The sequence below is a fragment of the Gadus morhua genome, chromosome 19 (assembly GCF_902167405.1).
Source record: "Gadus morhua chromosome 19, gadMor3.0, whole genome shotgun sequence".
Lineage (NCBI taxonomy): Eukaryota > Metazoa > Chordata > Actinopteri > Gadiformes > Gadidae > Gadus > Gadus morhua.
Genome location: NC_044066.1, coordinates 8150856 through 8169990, shown reverse-complemented (window position 1 = coordinate 8169990; position 19135 = coordinate 8150856). Strand labels below are relative to the sequence as shown.

General features: G+C 46.5%; 1 protein-coding gene across 2 annotated transcripts in view; it reads left to right on the top strand.

Moving 5' to 3' along the window:
- Nucleotides 1–1910: 1910 nt before the first annotated feature.
- ctif (CBP80/20-dependent translation initiation factor) overlaps nucleotides 1911–19135 on the top strand; it is a 38481-nt gene continuing 21256 nt past the window's right edge. For both annotated transcript variants that reach the window (XM_030342302.1, XM_030342301.1), the window contains exons 1-7: nucleotides 1911–2152; nucleotides 2701–2772; nucleotides 3351–3473; nucleotides 4597–4670; nucleotides 7268–7372; nucleotides 7794–7872; nucleotides 17981–18057. In XM_030342302.1, the coding sequence (XP_030198162.1) occupies nucleotides 1973–2152; nucleotides 2701–2772; nucleotides 3351–3473; nucleotides 4597–4670; nucleotides 7268–7372; nucleotides 7794–7872; nucleotides 17981–18057 (710 nt within the window). In that variant the 5' untranslated portion in view covers nucleotides 1911–1972. The remainder of the gene's footprint in view (nucleotides 2153–2700; nucleotides 2773–3350; nucleotides 3474–4596; nucleotides 4671–7267; nucleotides 7373–7793; nucleotides 7873–17980; nucleotides 18058–19135) is intronic.

The window sequence follows — 19135 nt, the reverse complement described above, 5'->3', positions numbered from 1 at the left end:
TAGTTTGTCGGTATGCTCTGATGTGAAAACTTTAGACATGTGTCGATTTATCTTTGTTATTACCTCTGTAAATCCTCTGCTGCGGTGGTTGAACCCTCTAAATGCTTTAACTGAACACGCACAGCTAAAACACTCATACAGGTACATCATGTTCTGTGTGAGGGTTAGTAGCTCCTCCGCATTGGTGTCTTTAGCTCATGATTTGAATGCAATGTTGCTGTGGCTCGTAGCATTGCTGCTGGGTTTGCAGTGAATCCCACAGAGCTGCTCTTCCCCCAGGGCACCACAATATATTTACCGGAAAACATCCTCAATCTATATTGAGAATATCGGCCGATATATCGTCATCGCACATTTTTTACTTCCTGATATCGATATCAGTATCAGCCCATAACTTCCAGTATCGGTCTGGCTTTATAATTTAATAGTGCATGGTTGTCATCGTAAATAAAACTATATTTGTATTATCTGCCAGGTCTACAGGGTGTCTGCAGGCATTTCTCAATGGCCCTGAGGCAGTGATTCCAGGCAATGATTTGCTTGCATGGTGGAAGAGGGCGGTTGGTGGGTCTGTTTTGCTGTGGCACACCATGGGAAATATGAAAGTGTTCTGGTTCTTGGGAAGTAAAATCCAAATTATCAAACAAAGTAGTAGTAGTAATAGCCTAGCTAACTATCAAACCTAATTAACCTCTGAAGACCTTTCAAAGTGGTTCTACTTAATTACAGCCTAAGGTCAACATATAGATAAATACCAATACATTTGGTCAGATCATAGTCCGTTGACCCAGCTTAATAGCTTGGAGATTAGGGGAATTAGCCTGGCTTGACCCACAGGGGGTCCAGGGACATTATCTAGAGCAAAAGAGAGGTTCTTGCGCCCGACTTGACTTAAACCCAAAGATGGGTTCTCCCATGTGGCTGAATGATTTGGGCTGAGAAACGCGCAGGGCGGGCCAAGCAGCCCCCCAGGAGTCAGCAGATACCATTTGGTTTGCTCCAGGGAGCAAATCCTCTTTGCGTGGCCGGTGACCAAGCCATGATGTAAAGGAGCTTAGCAGGCAGGCGGGGAACTACTGCCCTGTTGGCTGGTGATCAGGTGATGATCACACGCGTCGCACTCGATGTGTACAACTCGGAGACAAGTAGCGCGTGGTTGTTGTGGGACCGATTCAAGATGGTGAAGTTTGGGGGCAGGGAGAGGAAGATCTGTTTGGACCGCCAGGGTCTAGTGGAACTTGGCTCGTGTCAACTTGGTGGTGTTGGCTCTTGTGGTTGTCCTGTGATTGGCAGTGGACAGGGAATTAAACTAGCAAGGGGGCAGTTTGTACTGCCTGCTGGTTTAATTTGCTGTGAGTCTTGAGGTAAGAGACAAACAGAAATTGAAACGATAACTGTGCTGCTCTGTCGACCAAGCAAACCATAAACACAAAAATACTGCCCCCTGTGGCAGGACGAGGAAGTGTTACTTGTTCATGATTGAGTTATGTTATTAATACGTTTTACTCATTAGCTTTGTTTCAATGTGAAGCATTGAAATTGCATGCTGAGATTGTAATGGAGAAAATAGTATTGTGATGTTTAATATACATTCAAATTCCATGAGTTATATTAAGCAGATGCTTTCATTGAAAGCGGCCGAGAACAATCAATATTGATCCAACTACAAAAATACATCACTGAATTAAAAAGCGTTGACTCAAGGCACACGGTGGATTTCATTCACCGCCACGTCAAATCCTGATTGTTTTTCTTGTATTTTAGCTGACTTTCTTTATGTCTCTCTTCCTTTCGATCACAGCCCCCTTCTCTCCCTCCCTCCCTCCCTCCCTCCCTCCCTTCCTCCCTCTGCCCCCAAACCCCTCCCCCACCCTACCCCCCCCCCCCCCCCCCCCCCCCCCCCCCCCCCCCCACCCCCACCCCCACCCCCATCCCTCCCTCACCCGCTGCCAGCGCGGGTCCGCCGGTTGCCATGGAGAACTCATCCTCGGTGGCTTCCGCATCGTCCGAGGCGGGCAGCTCTCGTTCGCAGGAGATCGAGGAGCTGGAGCGCTTCATCGACAGCTACGTGCTGGAGTACCAGGTGCAAGGGCTGCTGGGAGATAAGGCCGACGGCGAGACGGACGGCGACGGCGGCGTCAAGGCGTCCCAGGTCAGAGGTCTTCGGTTTGGAAGAGATTTTGGGGGAGGGGTGGGTCTCTTATTATGAAAGAGTAGCTGAATACGGTGACGGAGCTTGAGAGAGATGGGGGGTGTGTGTGTGTGTGTGTCTGTTTAAGGGTGGTCCCCGATCAGGCCAGGCCTACTCTTTGTTGGGCAAAATGCTTAACCCCTTACCTCCTCTATAATGTCTTGTGTCCTCTTCAAAGATTATGATAAACATTTGGTTTTAACATTAGCATTGACATTATGAAGAGAAATGTTTGTAAACTTTCATCACCCGTCATTATAAAGCGGGTCAGGATTTATGCAAATAGATTTTGGGTAGGAACGTAAGAACTGAGATTTGTTTACATATGATTACATAGACTTGGCAAGCGATTCCTCCATTTCCATAGCAAATGTGCTTGATTGCTATCCGTTCCACTGCTTACACACGCATTCGATTGTACCCACACACCACCATTATGCTTCTCCTTTGACCCCTTGGATCTCTATTTACATTCAAACCATCTAACGCGCTGCCTTTTCTCCTTTTAGTGGACGGAGGAATACAATGACAAGAGAGATGGCAGCTGGTCATCATCCAGGGGAAGGGGCTCGTCCAAACCGGTAAACACACTGTGTGCGTGTGCGTATGGGTGTGGTAGTGGCTGGTCAAGGCGCAGGTTCTGGTTCCCCCAATACCTGCTGCTTGATGATATGTATCTGAATTCACTGTAAGTTCACTTTGGAATAAATGGCAATAGTTTTAATAATGGTATAAAAGACAAGTGCAACTACCGGAAAGCAGTCGAATAAAATGATCTGACGATCATTTGACTTGATTACTCAGAAAGGAAGAGAGTCTTGCAGCCGCACAGTCACAGGTTTATCAGCTGCCCCCCATGCAGCAGATATAAGACGGCAGATAAGGGTGGAAATGTGTTGTGGAGATACAGGCTGTAACCGCTTTAAAGGCTGTTATTGCCCCATTTAATGTTTACCTATTCTGCCATAATCCCCTCTCGCTGTGTCCGTATAAAGTGGAAATAAGAGGACTGCTGCTATGGTACTGGGCTAAACCACCCTCCCTCCCATTTCTCTTTCTTCTCCTCTTTTCTCCCTCCCTCCCTTCCCTCTTCCCTCTCCTCTTTTCTCCCTCCCCTTACCTCTCCCTCCCTCCCTCAAACCCTCCCTCCCCCTGCCAGGACGAGTGGGACCACAGCAGTAACGGCAGCACCGGCTCCAGGCCCAGCTGTGGCTCCAGACCCGGGTCGGGGTCCCGCTCCGGCAGCAGGGGGCGCAACAACCAGTTCACAGCCCCAGCCAAGGTAGCGTGGCATCAGGAGGCGACGCATCACATGCACCCACGGTCGGGCCGAGTCAAACCACGGGCGCGCCGATTTGCCTGTCTCCGTGGTCGGGCCGAAGCAGGCCCCCCACCGCCTCCGGGCCGGCTGTAGGGACGCTGGCCCTTGCCAAATTGTATGGATATAAACATATAAAAATACAATCTTGTGTCTGCGTCGCATCCCTGTGCACGCAGGGTATGACTCAACATCTTATCCGTTATCATTCGTTGGCTCCTATAACTATGTAAGCCTGATTATGAAGGGTAATGGAGGTTTGGATGGAAATGCCCCATGTTTATTTGAGTTTGGCGTAATTTGCTTGCAAAACTAAATATTTTGTTGAAATAGGACAGATTTCTGTGAGATTAGTCTTGGTCTAAAGTCTGGCCCTTGGAAAATAGTTCAGACTATTTGATCGCGGAAAGGTTATTCAACGCTGTTTTCCCCTAATACCGTGGGACCCTCTGGGAAATACATGTGAAAGCTTTTCCAGTTGTGTAAACATGACTCATCTGAAATACATTGTCTCTCAATGATCTGTTGAGATTAGGAAGCAAAAGGTTGTATATTGTACGTAAAACTGAATAAATCATATCATTGTTTGTTGTCTGAAACGACTCAACTTACACTTGAAACAATAGTCACATTTCATCATAGCGTTACAGCCAAGGTACTGTTAAAATAACATTACATCATAGTGTAGCATTGAACATGTAGTAAAATCAGACAGTAACATAACATCAAACACTAACATTACAGCACAGAGTAACCTCAAACGTATAGTAACATCATACAGTAACATAACATTGTTGCGTAACAGCCAAATTATGACTTATTATCATCCTTCCGTCACGGCCTAGCTACTGTTAGCTTGGCTGTTAGATGATAGCTTAACTCCGGTCAAGGCCAGTGATCTATAAGGCCCTTTGTTTACGCTAAATATGCAGTCTGTATTCTTGGTTCTTATAATACAGCTGATGTTTTTTTATCGTCATTGGCTGGGGTCACTAGTTTAATACAGAGAGGGGCCAGCATATTGACACCTATGGGCCCTCATTGGTGTGCTGCTGTACTGAACCATCCTGTGTGCTGTGTCCTGCAGAACGGGAACAGAGAGGGCTCCTTGGACATCCTGGGGACTGACATCTGGGCCGCCAACACCATGGACTCACACGGGTAGGTCAGCCCGCTCAGATGCAAACGCAGGCCTAAAATAACTTGCAGAGAAATTTGTACCGACATTGCTCACGCGCTGCCACACAAATAAAGTGTTGAAAATGAAGTTATGTTAAAGGCACTCTCAGAAGTACGCGTGCGTGCTTGTCGACTGTGTTATTCTCTGAAGCCACTATGAAAGAGACGACGATGGAACTCGTGGCAGAAGTCTCGCCCAGGTCACAGCGCCACTAGACACAGGAGACGGGAGCGGTTGCCAAGGCAACAGCTGCAGCTTGAAGGTTGCCTACCTAATTAATGGCCACGTCAGCACATCCGAGCACACAGGAAGATGGGAGGGGTGTGTGTGTGCCAGACAACACAAAGAAGCCATAATGTGATCTTTAGGCTGACTCAAATGCACGTTTGTCAATAGCAAGACTAGGACTAGAACTTAAGATAATATTTACTAACACATTGTGGTGGGTTACACCATGAGCATTTGATCACAACCACGGATGCTAGAAATGGGTGTGATGAGCTACAATGATCTGCAATTTCTGATCATTATTTGGATACCGTTAACTTTATTGATCCAGGTTATTACTGTATTAGCAACTATGAAAGGGGCTGGCATTGTGTTCCATTTAACTTGACTTTGGCAAGCTATTCTATAGTTACTTTTCTAAAGATGCCCGGTTTCATATTATTCAGTACGGCTGTGTTTGTTCAATATCAGCATCTGCATGTGTACAAACGTTTACACATTTGTGCGTATTAAATAAAAAAATACGCAATGTCTAAAAGTCCATATTAAATGGTACAGCCTATGGGGAAAAAGGCAAAGAATCATGACAAGAAAGTGTCTCCGGTAAGAAAGTGTACATATGATTTGAACGTACAAGACTGACGGGTCTTTATAAATGTAGACTGCGCCTGCATGTGATTAGCCGTCGAGTGCGTCAGAGTGTGGTGGGTGTACAGTGATTGTGGTAGAGGGGCTGTGTGGGTGTCGCATGGCCGCGGGTTAAGTGCAAGTAACACGTGTGTGTATTTAAATGCAGCGTTCGAGACCAGTTCTGTTCTGCAGTCTCCTAGCTGGGCGTGTTGTGGGAGAGCAGAGGGCAGAGTGGAATTGTAGTTTCGAAGGAGCAAAGTTTGTTTTTGAAACTTCAAACTCATGGGCTTGCAAACTCCAAATCCACAACAACCAATGCACCAATAGTTAGTTTTGTGGCAATGCTTGAGCAAATATACATGTGTAATTGCAATACTTGTAGGATTAAAATAGGCATTCCATTGTTTTGTTTTTCTGTGAATTGGCCTTTTTGCCTAGTACCCCTATTATCCAAAGCTTGATCATTTGATCATATCTGTAGCCTTAGATCAGTGATGTGTCCAGAATACAACCCTTTGAGTGTTAAAGCAGGAAGGCTGGTTGCGGCATGCAGTGCCTTTTAGAATACACAAAGAGCTTTTACATCTAAAAAAGAAGGCAGTGACAGCCCCTTTTTTAAAGCATTCGTGTTGTATTTCACATTTCCCTTTTTGTCTTGCATTGATGCGATGCGCTTACTCTTCGTTTGATTACCACTGATGATGAGAACGAATAGTCTGATCAGAAAGCGACACGACTCTCTGTCCAGTATTCTTTTTAAACGTGGTGGTGCAGTCAGTGCATACCTTTTTTGTAAGACAAGCTCCCCTGTAAATGGCTTCAGAGGGAACATCAAAACAAACGACGTGTGATGTAACTCACTGTGACCAGGAGGATCAGGGTTCGGTCGACGTGCTTTAGTTCTTCTCCTCCGCCCTAATGACTGAGCTGAGGTTAGGCATGGAGACTAATGAAAGAACCAGCTGCCCTCCCCTGACCCACACAGTGAGCCTGCACATCCAGTGCTTACTCCAACCACACCCATCCAAAGAGCACACAAAAACAGCCCTGCAGTGAACCTCATGGTGTCTGTGCCCTACTGCCTACATGCAAACCTTCCTCCGGCCTAACTGTCTGCATTCATGGCTATTGTAGAGGTCCTTTTGTTGTTGTCAATCTCACTCCTCCATTTATTTGGGGAACCTCTAAAAAGTAGGGTTGGAGGGTTCAACTCCCCTGACGTCCGGGTTCTGTACGGCCTACCGTTACTGTATCTTGCGTCTTCGAGTTCAATATCTCCAAGTCGATTTACGAGTAGTCTTAGTCATTTTGCAGACATGCCTCTGTCTGTATATGTGTATCTAGACATAGAGGTCATGTCTGACACTACACAGTGGTTCCTTAACCCTTTTTTGTCCCTGACCATAGTTTCAGGTGTTACATTTTTTGTGCATCTGCTTCCCCACATTGTTTTTAAACCAAATATCATCTTCCTGTGATGTCAGTGTCCCAGTGAACATGTGACCATTAAACACATTTCTAAGCGAGCATTAAATTAGGCGGTCTGTTTGGATTATAACTTTCAAACTTTCCTTTTTTCAAACACCTCAGTAACGTGTCCTCAACTATCTGTGTTGTGTCCCGGTCTCAATGTGGGGAAACACTGCTGTAACACGTACACTACTGTGTGGTGCATCCCGACTTCTGGTCTCTCACGAACAACGTTGTCTCCTTGTGTCAGGGGTGCGGGCTGGGACGTGCAGCCAGAGAAGCTGGACTTCACCCAGTTCCACCGGAAACTCTGCCGCGCAACGCCAAAGCACCTGCCGCACATCGACAGAGAGGGGTAAGGCCCTTTTACCGCCTTTTCACTGGTCTACCCTTCTCAGCTGTATGTTGGGTTTGTTGTCACATTGTCACATTGTCACATTCCTGGCCTCCTATAGGACGGTTTCAGTCATGTGATCTGGATTTCCAAAAGTCCATTTCAAGCCGCAGTCTCGATGCTATTTTTACCAAACATTTAAGGATACCAGCAACCAGTTCTCGTTGTTGTTGTTGTCCTAGTGGTGATAGAATACCAAGATGGCCATTTGGAATGTGCGTGACTCCTATTGATTATGCCACATTCTGACTTTATTGAACTGCTACCCATTGGTCTCATCATTAATAATCTAGGATTTGGTTGTTTTGTTGCCTGTTCTGTATATCCTCAAGTATTTCTGAAACCTTCACCTTTCATCAGTGACTGATTATTATGCTTACAGGATGATTAAAGACAAGTTTGAAGAGGATGACGGCATAGACATGAATGACATAGAGCGATTCCTCCCTCACTTGCACTCAGTAAGTCTATTCCCTTCTTGTCTTTTCTCTTTTATGTATGTCTATTTTCAACAAAATCTTAAGGGACTTTTAATTTGTACTTGTTTCAGTAATGTTTCCTTTCATGAGGTATTTTGAAATGTTATTTATTTCTCAAACTTGATTTCATGCTCTTTTGAAGCGTTTCTATCCATTTAAATCTTTTAAGCAGATGCTGTTCGCGTTCGTGTTTGTTATGACAGTGGCGCACTCTAGTGGCACTTTAAAGGAATAGCAGGTATTTGACTCCAATAATGAGGTAGAATGGGAAGTCTACGTGATGTGTTGCTCTCACTGTTTTCCATCTATTTAGCTGTTGTTTTGATGTGATACAGCAAAAAATGCAACATTTGAATGACATTGCTGTCCAAATTATAATATGATAAAAGTCGGAAGAGCTCAAACTAGTTTACAATATAAAAGTATTATGTGTATTATGGACAGATCTACAGTGACACCTTGTGGTGACCAAGCAAACCTACATCAAACACTGACAAAGGAGTGGGCAGTGGGGATTAAAATGTTGTGACACAAGACCGACCATAAACAAACAAAGGGCTTCATGATTAACTAAAGGCTCCACCATAGAGTTTTTACAGCAGCTCCTAAAAGCAACTGCAACACAATCTTTACTTTCCCTATTGATAAAGACCGTTCTAATCCTTCTTGGAAGAAACAATAATATTGGGGTTGTCGCGTTTTTGCGCCCTGAGAACCGTCACACAGAATCACCCATAATCGTAACACAACCACCCCATTAGGTCTATGAAAGCACAGATAATGGAGGCATGAGACCACTGTATTTACCATGGCTGGCTGCCATTCAGTAAGGGATGGTTGGAGATTTACCCTAGGTAAATACTGTTTCCCTCTCCCCGGCCTGCCCCCGGGTCACGGTGTCTTCCGTCCTAATTGTTTCCCAGCCAAGTTCCCTCGGTTTATTTCCTCTCCCCCTGTTGACTCAGGAGTCGAGATGTGTTTCGGTTCTCAGCCAAGAGAGCCTGGAGTCGCAGCGAAGCGAAGATGGTTCTTCCTTTCATTCTGGGGTTTTTCCTCCCTGAGCCAAGACGACCGGTTTCCTTTCTCTCAGAAACAGCCAAAATACGTGTGTGTGTGTGTGTGTGTGTGTGTGTGTGTGTGTGTGTGTGTGTGTGTGTGTGTGTGTGTGTGTGTGTGTGTGTGTGTGTGTGTGTGTGTGTGTGTGTGTGTGTGTGTGTGTGTGTGTGTGTGCGCTCGTGCGCAGGTTTCTTCTGGCCGAAGGATGTGGGTTGGCACCAGGACATTGCGGGGTTCATGGAGTCAGAGCCGGGGAATACCGAAGTTCTTGTGTTTTCGGTGTCCTACCGTCATAACTCATCTCCTTGTTATCACTTCAGCATTTCTCTCTCACACACACACACACACACACACACACACACACACACACACACACACACACACACACACACACACACACACACACACACACACACACACACACACACACACACTACTCACCCCCGACGTCAGCAAGGAATGTGATCTGTGAGGGGCATCCAGAAGTTTTACTTTTTCGCAACACGTAAAATATCTGTACTAGAACCAACAAGAAGATCCAATTGACCAGAATACCAACCATCACTAGCGTCATTCCAAGTGTATGTATCCGGTGATGAGGCATCGCGGTCTCCCGTGTCGGGTCAGTCGGTCGCCGCGGTGACGACGGAGCATACCTCTCTGACTGTGTCACTCATGTCAGAGCGGCCGTGTAATCGACTGGAGCCGTGCGGCGCCCCCCCCCCCCTCTTCCTTCCGCCGCCCCGGGGCTACTGTGTGACAGGATCGCGTCGCCCTGCGTCTCCTCCTCCTCCACCATGCATCCTGAATACCTCCGCTTCCTCCTCCAGGAGCCGCGCTGGGAAAGAACCTCCCGCTTGTGCGCGTGTCACTTTTGACTGTGTGTCTGTGTAGGGTTGTGTGTGTGTGTGTGTGTGTGTGTGTGTGTGTGTGTGTGAGCGCACCACTCTCTGTCGGTGTGTGTGTGTGTGTGTGTGCACCACTCTTTCGGTGTGTGTGTGTGCACCATTCTCTGTCGGTGTGTGTGTGTGCACCACTCTCTGTCGGTGTGTGTGTGCGTGTGTGTGTGTGCACCACCGTCGGTTTGTGTGTGTGTGTGTGTGTGCACCACTCTGTCGGTGTGTTTGTGCACCACTCTCTGTCTGTATGTGTGTGTGTATGCACCTCTCTCTGTCAGTGTGTGTGTGCGCACCACTCTGTCTGTGTGTGTGTGTGTGTGCACGCGCACCACTGTGTATGTGTTTGTACACACCACTCTCTTTGTGTGTGTGTGTGTGTGTGTGTGCGCGCACCATTGTGTGTGTGTTTGTGTGTAATGATACCTGAGAAGTAAAGCCAGTAAGTAAGGACTTCCTCCATATTCAAACGGTTGCTGCCAGAAGTCAGTGAGTGGGCGACCTGGCCTTTCTTAGTCTCTATGGAATGCTAAACACACACACACACACCCCATGTTCACATCCTCTACTTTAGTGTCATGCTGTAATTACACTAATAGTTTAAATAGGTTTCCGAGGGTCAATTCATAGCCTTTGTTTTCGTTGAGTAATGGCTCAAAAGCTATTCAAACCAACAATAACCTTTTTGTTCTTACTATTTACTGTATAGTCATTAAGCTGGCGCCTTTATCCGACGTGCCTTAAAAAGATTTCAGAAGCATGACGTTAAAGGTGCTGTAGGTAAAATGTAGGTACAATTAGGTACAGGAGCTATTATTTGAGTGTAATCTCTTGGCCGAGCAATCCCCTCAGCTATTCTCCAGTGTAATGCGCTGTGAGCCTATCTGTTTCAAGTTGATTGCGCCTGCCCTTTTTCAATTCAGATGTCAGAACGCTCCTGGCTAAATTTCTGACAACTCCGACATCTTTTCCGTGATTGGTCCGGGGAATCCATCTTGCCTGTCAATCACAGGTCCGTGAATTGAAACTGTTCCCATGGCGGATTAAAGGGAGGGATAGTGCAGAAAGGGAGGTGACTTCTTTGGGTTGTTTTGATTAAAAAACTGCTCTCTTCCTCTCCTTTCTTTCTCTCACTTTAAAACTCTGGACCTCACATACTGCAGCTTTAAAGAGCAGGCGTTGGATGCATTTCTTATGGCCGCTGGGAGGTGGAACACCCCTGTGTGTGTGTGTGTGTGTGTGTGTGTGTGTGTGTGTGTGTGTGTGTGTGTGTGTGTGTGTGTGTGTGTGTGTGTGTGTGTGTGTGTGTGTGTGTGTGTGCGCGTCCATACGTAACATGCTGGCTGTGGTCCACTTGGAGGGAGCAGACATACCGCTGTCATTGGCTGTCTCGTCTGTGTCATCTTCCCATTTTGTGTCTGTGTCGTGACAGCCACGACCGGCAGTGTATGCATACGCATCCCTCCATGAGCAACGCTTCTGAACAATAATTTTATAGCCAATCACCTTATGTTGTTGTTGTTGTTGTGATGTTGCGTTTGACTTTGCCCTATGGCACTGCAGTTGAACCCGAGCCAGTTTGGTAGTGGTCTGCCTGCTTCAGATAATTGCCTGTGCTGCATTCTCCTCTTTCCCTATGGTCGAGCGGGCACTCTGACTTTAAGTACGGGGGTGGGTCTCTTCGCATAGAATGTATGCATTTGTCTGTCGCTGGGTACATTGAACGTGACATTTCCCTTCCCGCAGGTCATATATTGTCTTTAATAATCATGTCACGGATGGATGTCGCGTTTATTAATAACAAGGCAAAGGGCTGGGAAGGCATCATAGCAAAATGCCTGTGTAGTATATTAGTATTAAATATATATATATACTTTCCATATTAAAGAGATGTTGAATAAGAAAATAACATGAATACAAGGGGAAATATGATATTTTTTTAGGACTTGTTTTAGGTGACTTAATGTATTCGTGTTGTTGCTTGCCACGGGTCTAGTCTTCGGTGACATCATTTGAGACTCATTACGGAGGCATGGCACCACGAGAGATAAATAGACGGCGAGGGCGGGGAGTGTGGTTAGTCACTGGGAATGCATCCGATCTCTTGGTCAGTGAACAAAGCAAACTAAGAAGGGAACAAAGCCCGATTTCTGGAGCTGAGACGCTGCAGACTGGCTGGCCCCACTGACGTGCCCCAGCTACGTGCTCTGGAGCAGGACTCCAATCGCCTGGGGGGGGGGGGGGCGGGGGGTGGCTGAGGGTGGCGGATAAGGGGGGGGGGGGGGGGGGGAGGCTGAGGTTTCACCTCTGCCGGGGCCGGCATCCCTTTCCATCGCGCTACGTTCTACACCTTGATAAAAAGTCCCCACGTCAACGTTGTGGATCGTACTTTTTATATTTCAAAAAAATTGACCGCTTTATTGTCAATTTCTTCACACGTAACAGACATACAAAGGAATCGAACAGACGTTTCTCACTATCCCACCGTGAAAGAGATAAAGTGCACAGGCACAACAGATAAGGCATTTCCTAACACTAAAGTAAACAATAAAGTGCACAACAGATTAAGACATCTACGAATCTAAAAAGAATCAACAGAATATTAGTGTAGTGCAAAGAAAATGTCTGAATAGCAGCCACAATTTATATTGTAATGGGGCAAAAATATAAATATTGTAAAAAAAAGTCAATAGTAGCAGTAAAAGAATGTATATGATTTATTGTAATCCACATGCACCCGTCTCAGCCGGCTCCCCGGCGCTCCCCGGTCCCGACGCAGCCTCGCCAACGCACGTGTTCCTCCCTTGTCGGGAAGTGCTCCTTTACCTCCAGCGGCCCTGGCGTTCCCGCCCAGCGCTCCTCTGTATGACATGCGGGTGCCTTTTTATGTCGTTGCGTCTCTCCCCCCCGCGTCGCGTCTATCTCCCCCGCGTCGCGTCTCTCTCTCCCCCGCGCCGCGTCTCTCTCTCCCCGCGTCGCGTCTCTCTCTCCCCCGCGTCGCGTCTCTCTCCCCCGCGTCGCGTCTCTCTCCCCCGCGTCGCGTCTCTGCCCCGCGTGGACAACCCGTGATATACAGCGCCGTGCAGAGGGTCACGGCACCACTCGGACCCCCTCCCAGGCTTCCCTTCCTGCGATTGTCCTCCCACCAGCCCCCCACCCCCCACGGCCGTACCGGCCCTTGGACGCTGGGACCCGTTGCGCTGTTCTGATCACACGCACGAACACACGCACACACACAAGTGCACGCACACACAGCTGTAGCATAATCTTTGACACTGTTCACCGTGAATACTGGACGACTGTTATCTGATACATTATATGTATATATTAGGGTGAAGCTAAGATGCAGCAAAGGCGTGTGTGTGTGTGTGTGTGTGTGTGTGTGTGTGTGTGTGTGTGTGTGTGTGTGTGTGTGTGTGTGTGTGTGTGTGTGTGTGTGTGTGTGTGTGTGTGTGTGTGTGTGTGTAAAAAAAGCCTTCAGCATCCAGGCTGTTCTTATTTCTAAAAGTGAAAGAAATCCACATAATGTTCAGTGTTTTTGAGATCATCAGAGTAGAACTTTCACTCCCACACTGTTTTGTACAAAGCAGCAAAATCCTAAGAATGTGTAATTAACTCGCACACCGCTCACGACTCGGTACGCTCATTCTGACCATTCTTACACCGATGTTATCGCTAAATGATTTCCAAAAACAGATCCCGACAATGCGAAACATCACGACTTTACGTAGGCCTCAACTTGTTACTAGGATACTCACTGAGATTTTTTTTTAAAAGTCAGTCACAAATGTTGCCTTGTTCTACATATGTCCACACGGTATGTTATACATGTTCCCCTCCAGCCACATTTACTCAATATTAAAAATCGCCCACTCAAGAGTACTTTGACTTAAAAGACCAGCAGGTGATTGGAATGCCAAGCCATGCAGTGAGAGCAGATGGACTTATGCATCAAGTACATTAATAAAACAAAAAGGGCCGCTACAATATGGCAGAAATCCCCTTGGTTCACTCTTGTCCCAGGATCACATTTCAATTATTTGCCATGTCGGTCTCTTACAACTCTGTCCCTTACTTTTTTTTTGCGTTAACATTTATTCGTTCATCTGCAGACGCCTTTATCAAACGACACTGAGCCTAAGAGCCACCACACAGGTGGTGCACGACTCTGTTTCCCCAAACTACACTCACTGGCAGGGTAGCCATAGGAATTAGATGGACCAGGTCAGTATTCACCTGTTATTTGTATTTGTGCAGAAGAGTAACAGTGGTCTTCATAGCTGTGGAGATAGCGGTGTAGCCGTTCAGAGATGGGTTAATAAAGATCAATAAAACGTCAACCGCTTTACCGGCTACTGGGCTGAGTTGGCCATCTCGTCTGATGGACTGCAACTCTGTGCCGTCAAACATCGAAGAGCTCTCAAAGAGATCTCGGAGGGCTGTCGCTGATCTCTTGGCTTTCTGCAGTGCCCTGGAAATACCAAAAGGTGAAGGAGAAAATGAATGTTAAACCACCAGCAGAGCAATACAACGACCATACCTGCTTCACTAATAATGCCTCAACCCCAGCCATATTGACGTCTACACAAATAAATTGTTTTCTTCCCCAACGGCGTGTCGGAATGGTTATTCTTTCCTTTTGTGGTCGATTTAAAAATACAACATAATGTAACCTTTGTTAATCTTAAGTCCTTGGCTCTGTACTTTTCTATGGGAATGATTTGAAGTACATTCTTGTACAGCAGATCACTCTGATGGCCAGTCTCCTCAAGGCAAAGCTTCTATGTTCTCTGCTGTATTACGCTGAAGGCCCGACCTCCAGCACGCTGCAGACTCAAGTCCTTTTGTCCGCCACTGTGCTGTAGCGCCGTCAAGGGCTATTCTGGTCGTGGACATAATGTCCTGCGCTTCGGCCACACTGTAGTTAGGAACATAATGACATGTCATTGATCGACGGGTCTTTACACTGATCGGCTAAGTACAGTATATTTAACCGTGCACGCGCGGCCTTAATTAAAAGGGCAGTCGTGAAATCTTTTAAGAGAAAAATAAGTTCGGTTTTTAACTTGTCCAGTTTCTACCGAATGAGGTAATGATTTAGCGCTCATTTAGGAAATACTTTCATTAGCCGACATTGCTCGGTTGTTTACTGGAACATTCCTTGGTAGATTCTGCGTGGCACAGTAGTTGTCAACCTTGAGATTGCCACTTAAAGTGGAATATGATATCGGTGCGGTTGGCTTGCACACGCCAAGATGTAATTCCTGTGCTCCATAGAGGTATATGTATTGCGTACGCAATACACATGCATGCATGCATACACAAGTGCTCCCTCCGAAGGGAGAATCCCAGCAGGATTCCCCTTCTTGTTTCGGAGCGCCGTCTGGGGATCACGTCAGCCTCGTATGTCATTTTGTGTTCATGTCGGCTGCCGTGTGCCGCTTTATTTACTGCTTATAGCTGCAGATTTCCGCCACGGCGCTCGCACGCCAAGTACGTGTGCTCACGCATCAAAGTGCAAGTGTGTGTGCGTGCGCGCACGGGCAGTCCAGACTCGGGCAGTCATCTGGTAACCATTTGAAGGCAGGGTTGCTGCTAATGATATCCTAGAGGAAAACAACAGTAGCGTACGACTTCTTGCTGGGCTCTATCACCCTCACACCCGTGCGAGTCTACAGCGCAGCAACAAGTTCTTTCTGACGTGCCGTGCCTACACAAATCATGTTATTGTTGCTCCTCTGAATTAGATTGCCCAAATTGCTTTGTTGCATTCCATTCAGTATGGCTATCTCCAGTCAGGTCGACTGCAGGACTAAATGACTGTGCCAATTGAACACACTGTCCCACTGCTTCAGTGTGTGCGTTTCTCATCTGGTACCAATCAGATTTGACCACAGCTCCTTTTTTCTTTCTTTCCTCTGAGGGGTTGAAAGTAGGTTAGAGGAAGCAGTGAGCACCAGTATGAAAATCCAAACTGCCGCCTCTGATAAAAGTCTGCATGTCTAAACGTACAATTGGAAGTCTTCTAGGCGAGGCGGGAGGCTCCCTGAGTGGGTTGTTAAGGCATTGCATATCGCAAACAATATTTTGTGTGTGTGATATTTTTCATATTTTTCACATAATTTTGTTCGGTGCCTGGAACCTAGTTGCCTGATACATTTAACTTAACATAAAGTTTAGCTCAGTAATGTCCTTTTTTTTGTACTCCCTCCCCCCTCGCGTGCTATTAAAATACGCAGACCTGCTGAAGGTTATATAAACCTTCTAATGCGGCAGGATATGAATTTAGAAAATGCAATTATGTAAGTATCTTTTTTTTTTTTTTTAAGTCCCGAGAAAACGGTGTGAAATAATTTTGAAAACAAGTATTTAGTATGACACATGTTTTTTTCCTTTCTTGGGCTATTATCTCAGCCGCATGGTGAAAAGGCGACTGTTAATCGCATAGGAACAGGGGTCAGAAAAACGGTTCCAGTGCTGCTCACTGAGAGCCTCTTGTCGTAGTGAGTGCACAGAGGCTTCACTCTACTTGTTTGTGTTGTGACTGTACCCATCTGTCCATTAAACGGAAAGCCGTCTATCTCTTTGTTGGTCTCTGGCTCTGTGTCTCGGTCTCTCTCGCTCACTGTATCGCCCTCTGTGGCTCTTTTCTCTCTCTCTCTCTCTCTCTCTCTCTCGGTTTCTCTTGGTCTGTCTCTTTCCTGCTCTTACACGCAGGAAGAAAACTCTCACTTTTCATAAAACGGGTGTTGACAGTGTTCCTCGTAGATATATTTTGTTGTTTGTTGTGAAGACAGCTTCCACACTTCAGATTCACACTTGAGCTGATAAACATAGCACTTTCACCTTGCATGTCTTCACGCCTGCCGTCTCTACATGTAGCTAGACCACACACACACACACACACACACACACACACACACACACACACACACACACACACACACACACACACACACACACACACACACACACACAGTCACAAACACAGTCACAAACACAGTCACACACACAGTCACACACACACACACACACACACACAGTCACAAACACACACAGTCACAAACACACACAGTCACAAACACACACACACTCAGTCCTTCAGCAGAACACGCATGTAACGCAAATGCAGCAGCAGCCCTCTCCGCCGTCCGTTACCATGGTAACCCCAGGCGGTGATGCTGGGGGGGACTTCTGATTGACAGCCCTAATGTTTAATGGATGGCTGTCGGGCTATACTGTCTTGGTGGGGTCGGGCTCCGTGTTCACCTCCTCCATAGCTTGTCGGCAACATGCTTTTGATGCGTTGTCTTGATGCGTTGGAAAATCTCCACAAAGCCCCTGATATGTCGATGATATTGCTCTTCCCCAACACATAAACCGCACATGTTCCAAACATACAGCCATAGGTAGTCATAGCAGTTATGCCCTTTCTCTGTTCAAAACAAATTTGCCCTTTGTGTGGAACAGAGGACATGGTCGCAGTGTGTTGTACGTGCACAGCAGACAATTATGGTCCTTGCTCCATTCGGGATTAAACGCATGCCTCTAATAAGTTGTACGGTCAGACATAACCATTTATAACTTTAAACAAACCATCCCACCCCCATTTTCCTTAAAGTTCCAGAAGCTGACCTTTTATCTCCGTTATATTCGATCCTTTATCTGTTATCCATATGTTTCAGACCTCAACTTTATATATTAAAAAAAAAGTAGCAAGTGTCTGACAAAGGCTGGCTACATTAGTCTGCCTTTGTGAAATATTGTTATTGTAAGTCGGTTGGAATGCCAGAGCTTAAGATGCTAGGTAAGCCAGCTTCCCTGCCGTCTCTCCCCCTCATCTCTGTAGGGCACAGACCCATTTGATCCGCAGCACGTCAGCCTCACTCACCCCTCGATACCCTCTGCAAAGCATGCTCAACTCACCAAGATTACAACGCTATACTTTTGTGTTCTACCTCCATTTTAAATCGTGAACTGTGAGTGAAATGTAAATCGTGTCGAGCCTTGAGGCGGTGAAAAAAGTGGATGGTCTCCGTATCGATCCCATTTAATAATCCAGCTCTGCAAGAAACATTGTGGGTAAGGAATACGGGGTCAAATATGGACTTATTCATGTCCCTCCTCTCTCTCCACAGGCCTTCCCGCCCTTGCCTAATGAGGCTGAGATCGCGCACACCAAAAAGCTCTTCAGACGAAGAAGGAGCGACCGACGGTAAACACAAACACACACACAGACGTACGCAAGAAGTGTGCACGCACGCACGCAGACGTACTCAAGAAGTGTGCACGCACGCAGACGTACGCAAGAAGTGTGCACGGATGCAGACGTACGCAAGAGGTGCGCAAGCAAACATGGCCGCAGACATACACAAGAAGTGCGCATGCACACAGACGATACGCAGGAAGCGTGCGTACATACTTGATGGAGAGAGATTTTTCGGCGTTGATGTCATCGCGGCAGCCCGGTGTCTGTGCCTAAAGCTTTAACTCTTGTCTCTGCTTCGTGCGTCAAGACAGGAATGCGTTTCTTTTTTCCTCTTTTACACACACACACACACACACACACACACACACACACACACACACACACACACACACTGCATTCAGGGGAATAGAGCAGGGAAATAATTTCCTCTTTTGTTTGGTTTTATTATTTTCTCTGAGGTTTTGGTGCAAACCTCGGCATGGAGGTTGTCTTGGCCAGGATATTAGGCCTTCTTTGTATTTTGGATATTTCTCTCTGGGTGATTTGAATCTTGTGGAAGAGAAAATTGAGTTAGCAAAGTTGAAATGAAAAATGGTCTCTGCGAAGGGCTTACGGTGCCCCACTGGCAGACTGCTTTAAACCATGTAGCTCCAGAACTCAGGAAGATTCAGAGGTCTTATGTGACCCCATTCTGACTTCATTCAAACCCAGAGTTTAAAAAAATATATTTTATAATTCTCTCTCTATTATCTCTGGCTGTATAGTCTCTCTTTCTGTGTCTCTATATTATCCGTCTCCATAGTCTCTCCCTCCCTCTCTCTTTCTGTCTCTCTATTATCTCTGTATCTGTCTCTGTCTCTCTCTATAATATCTGACTCGTTGTCTCTCTCTCTGTCTCTCTTGCTGTCTCTGTATCTCTCTGTCTCTCCTCTAATCTTTCTCTATAGTCTCTCCCTCTCTCCGTTATCTGTCTCTATAGTGTCTCCCTCCCTCCATCCCTCTCTCTCTTACCCTCTGCTATTCTCTCCTCAACCTCCGTCCCTGGAAAAACTTTTTATTCAGTTGCTAAGGAACACACAAGAAT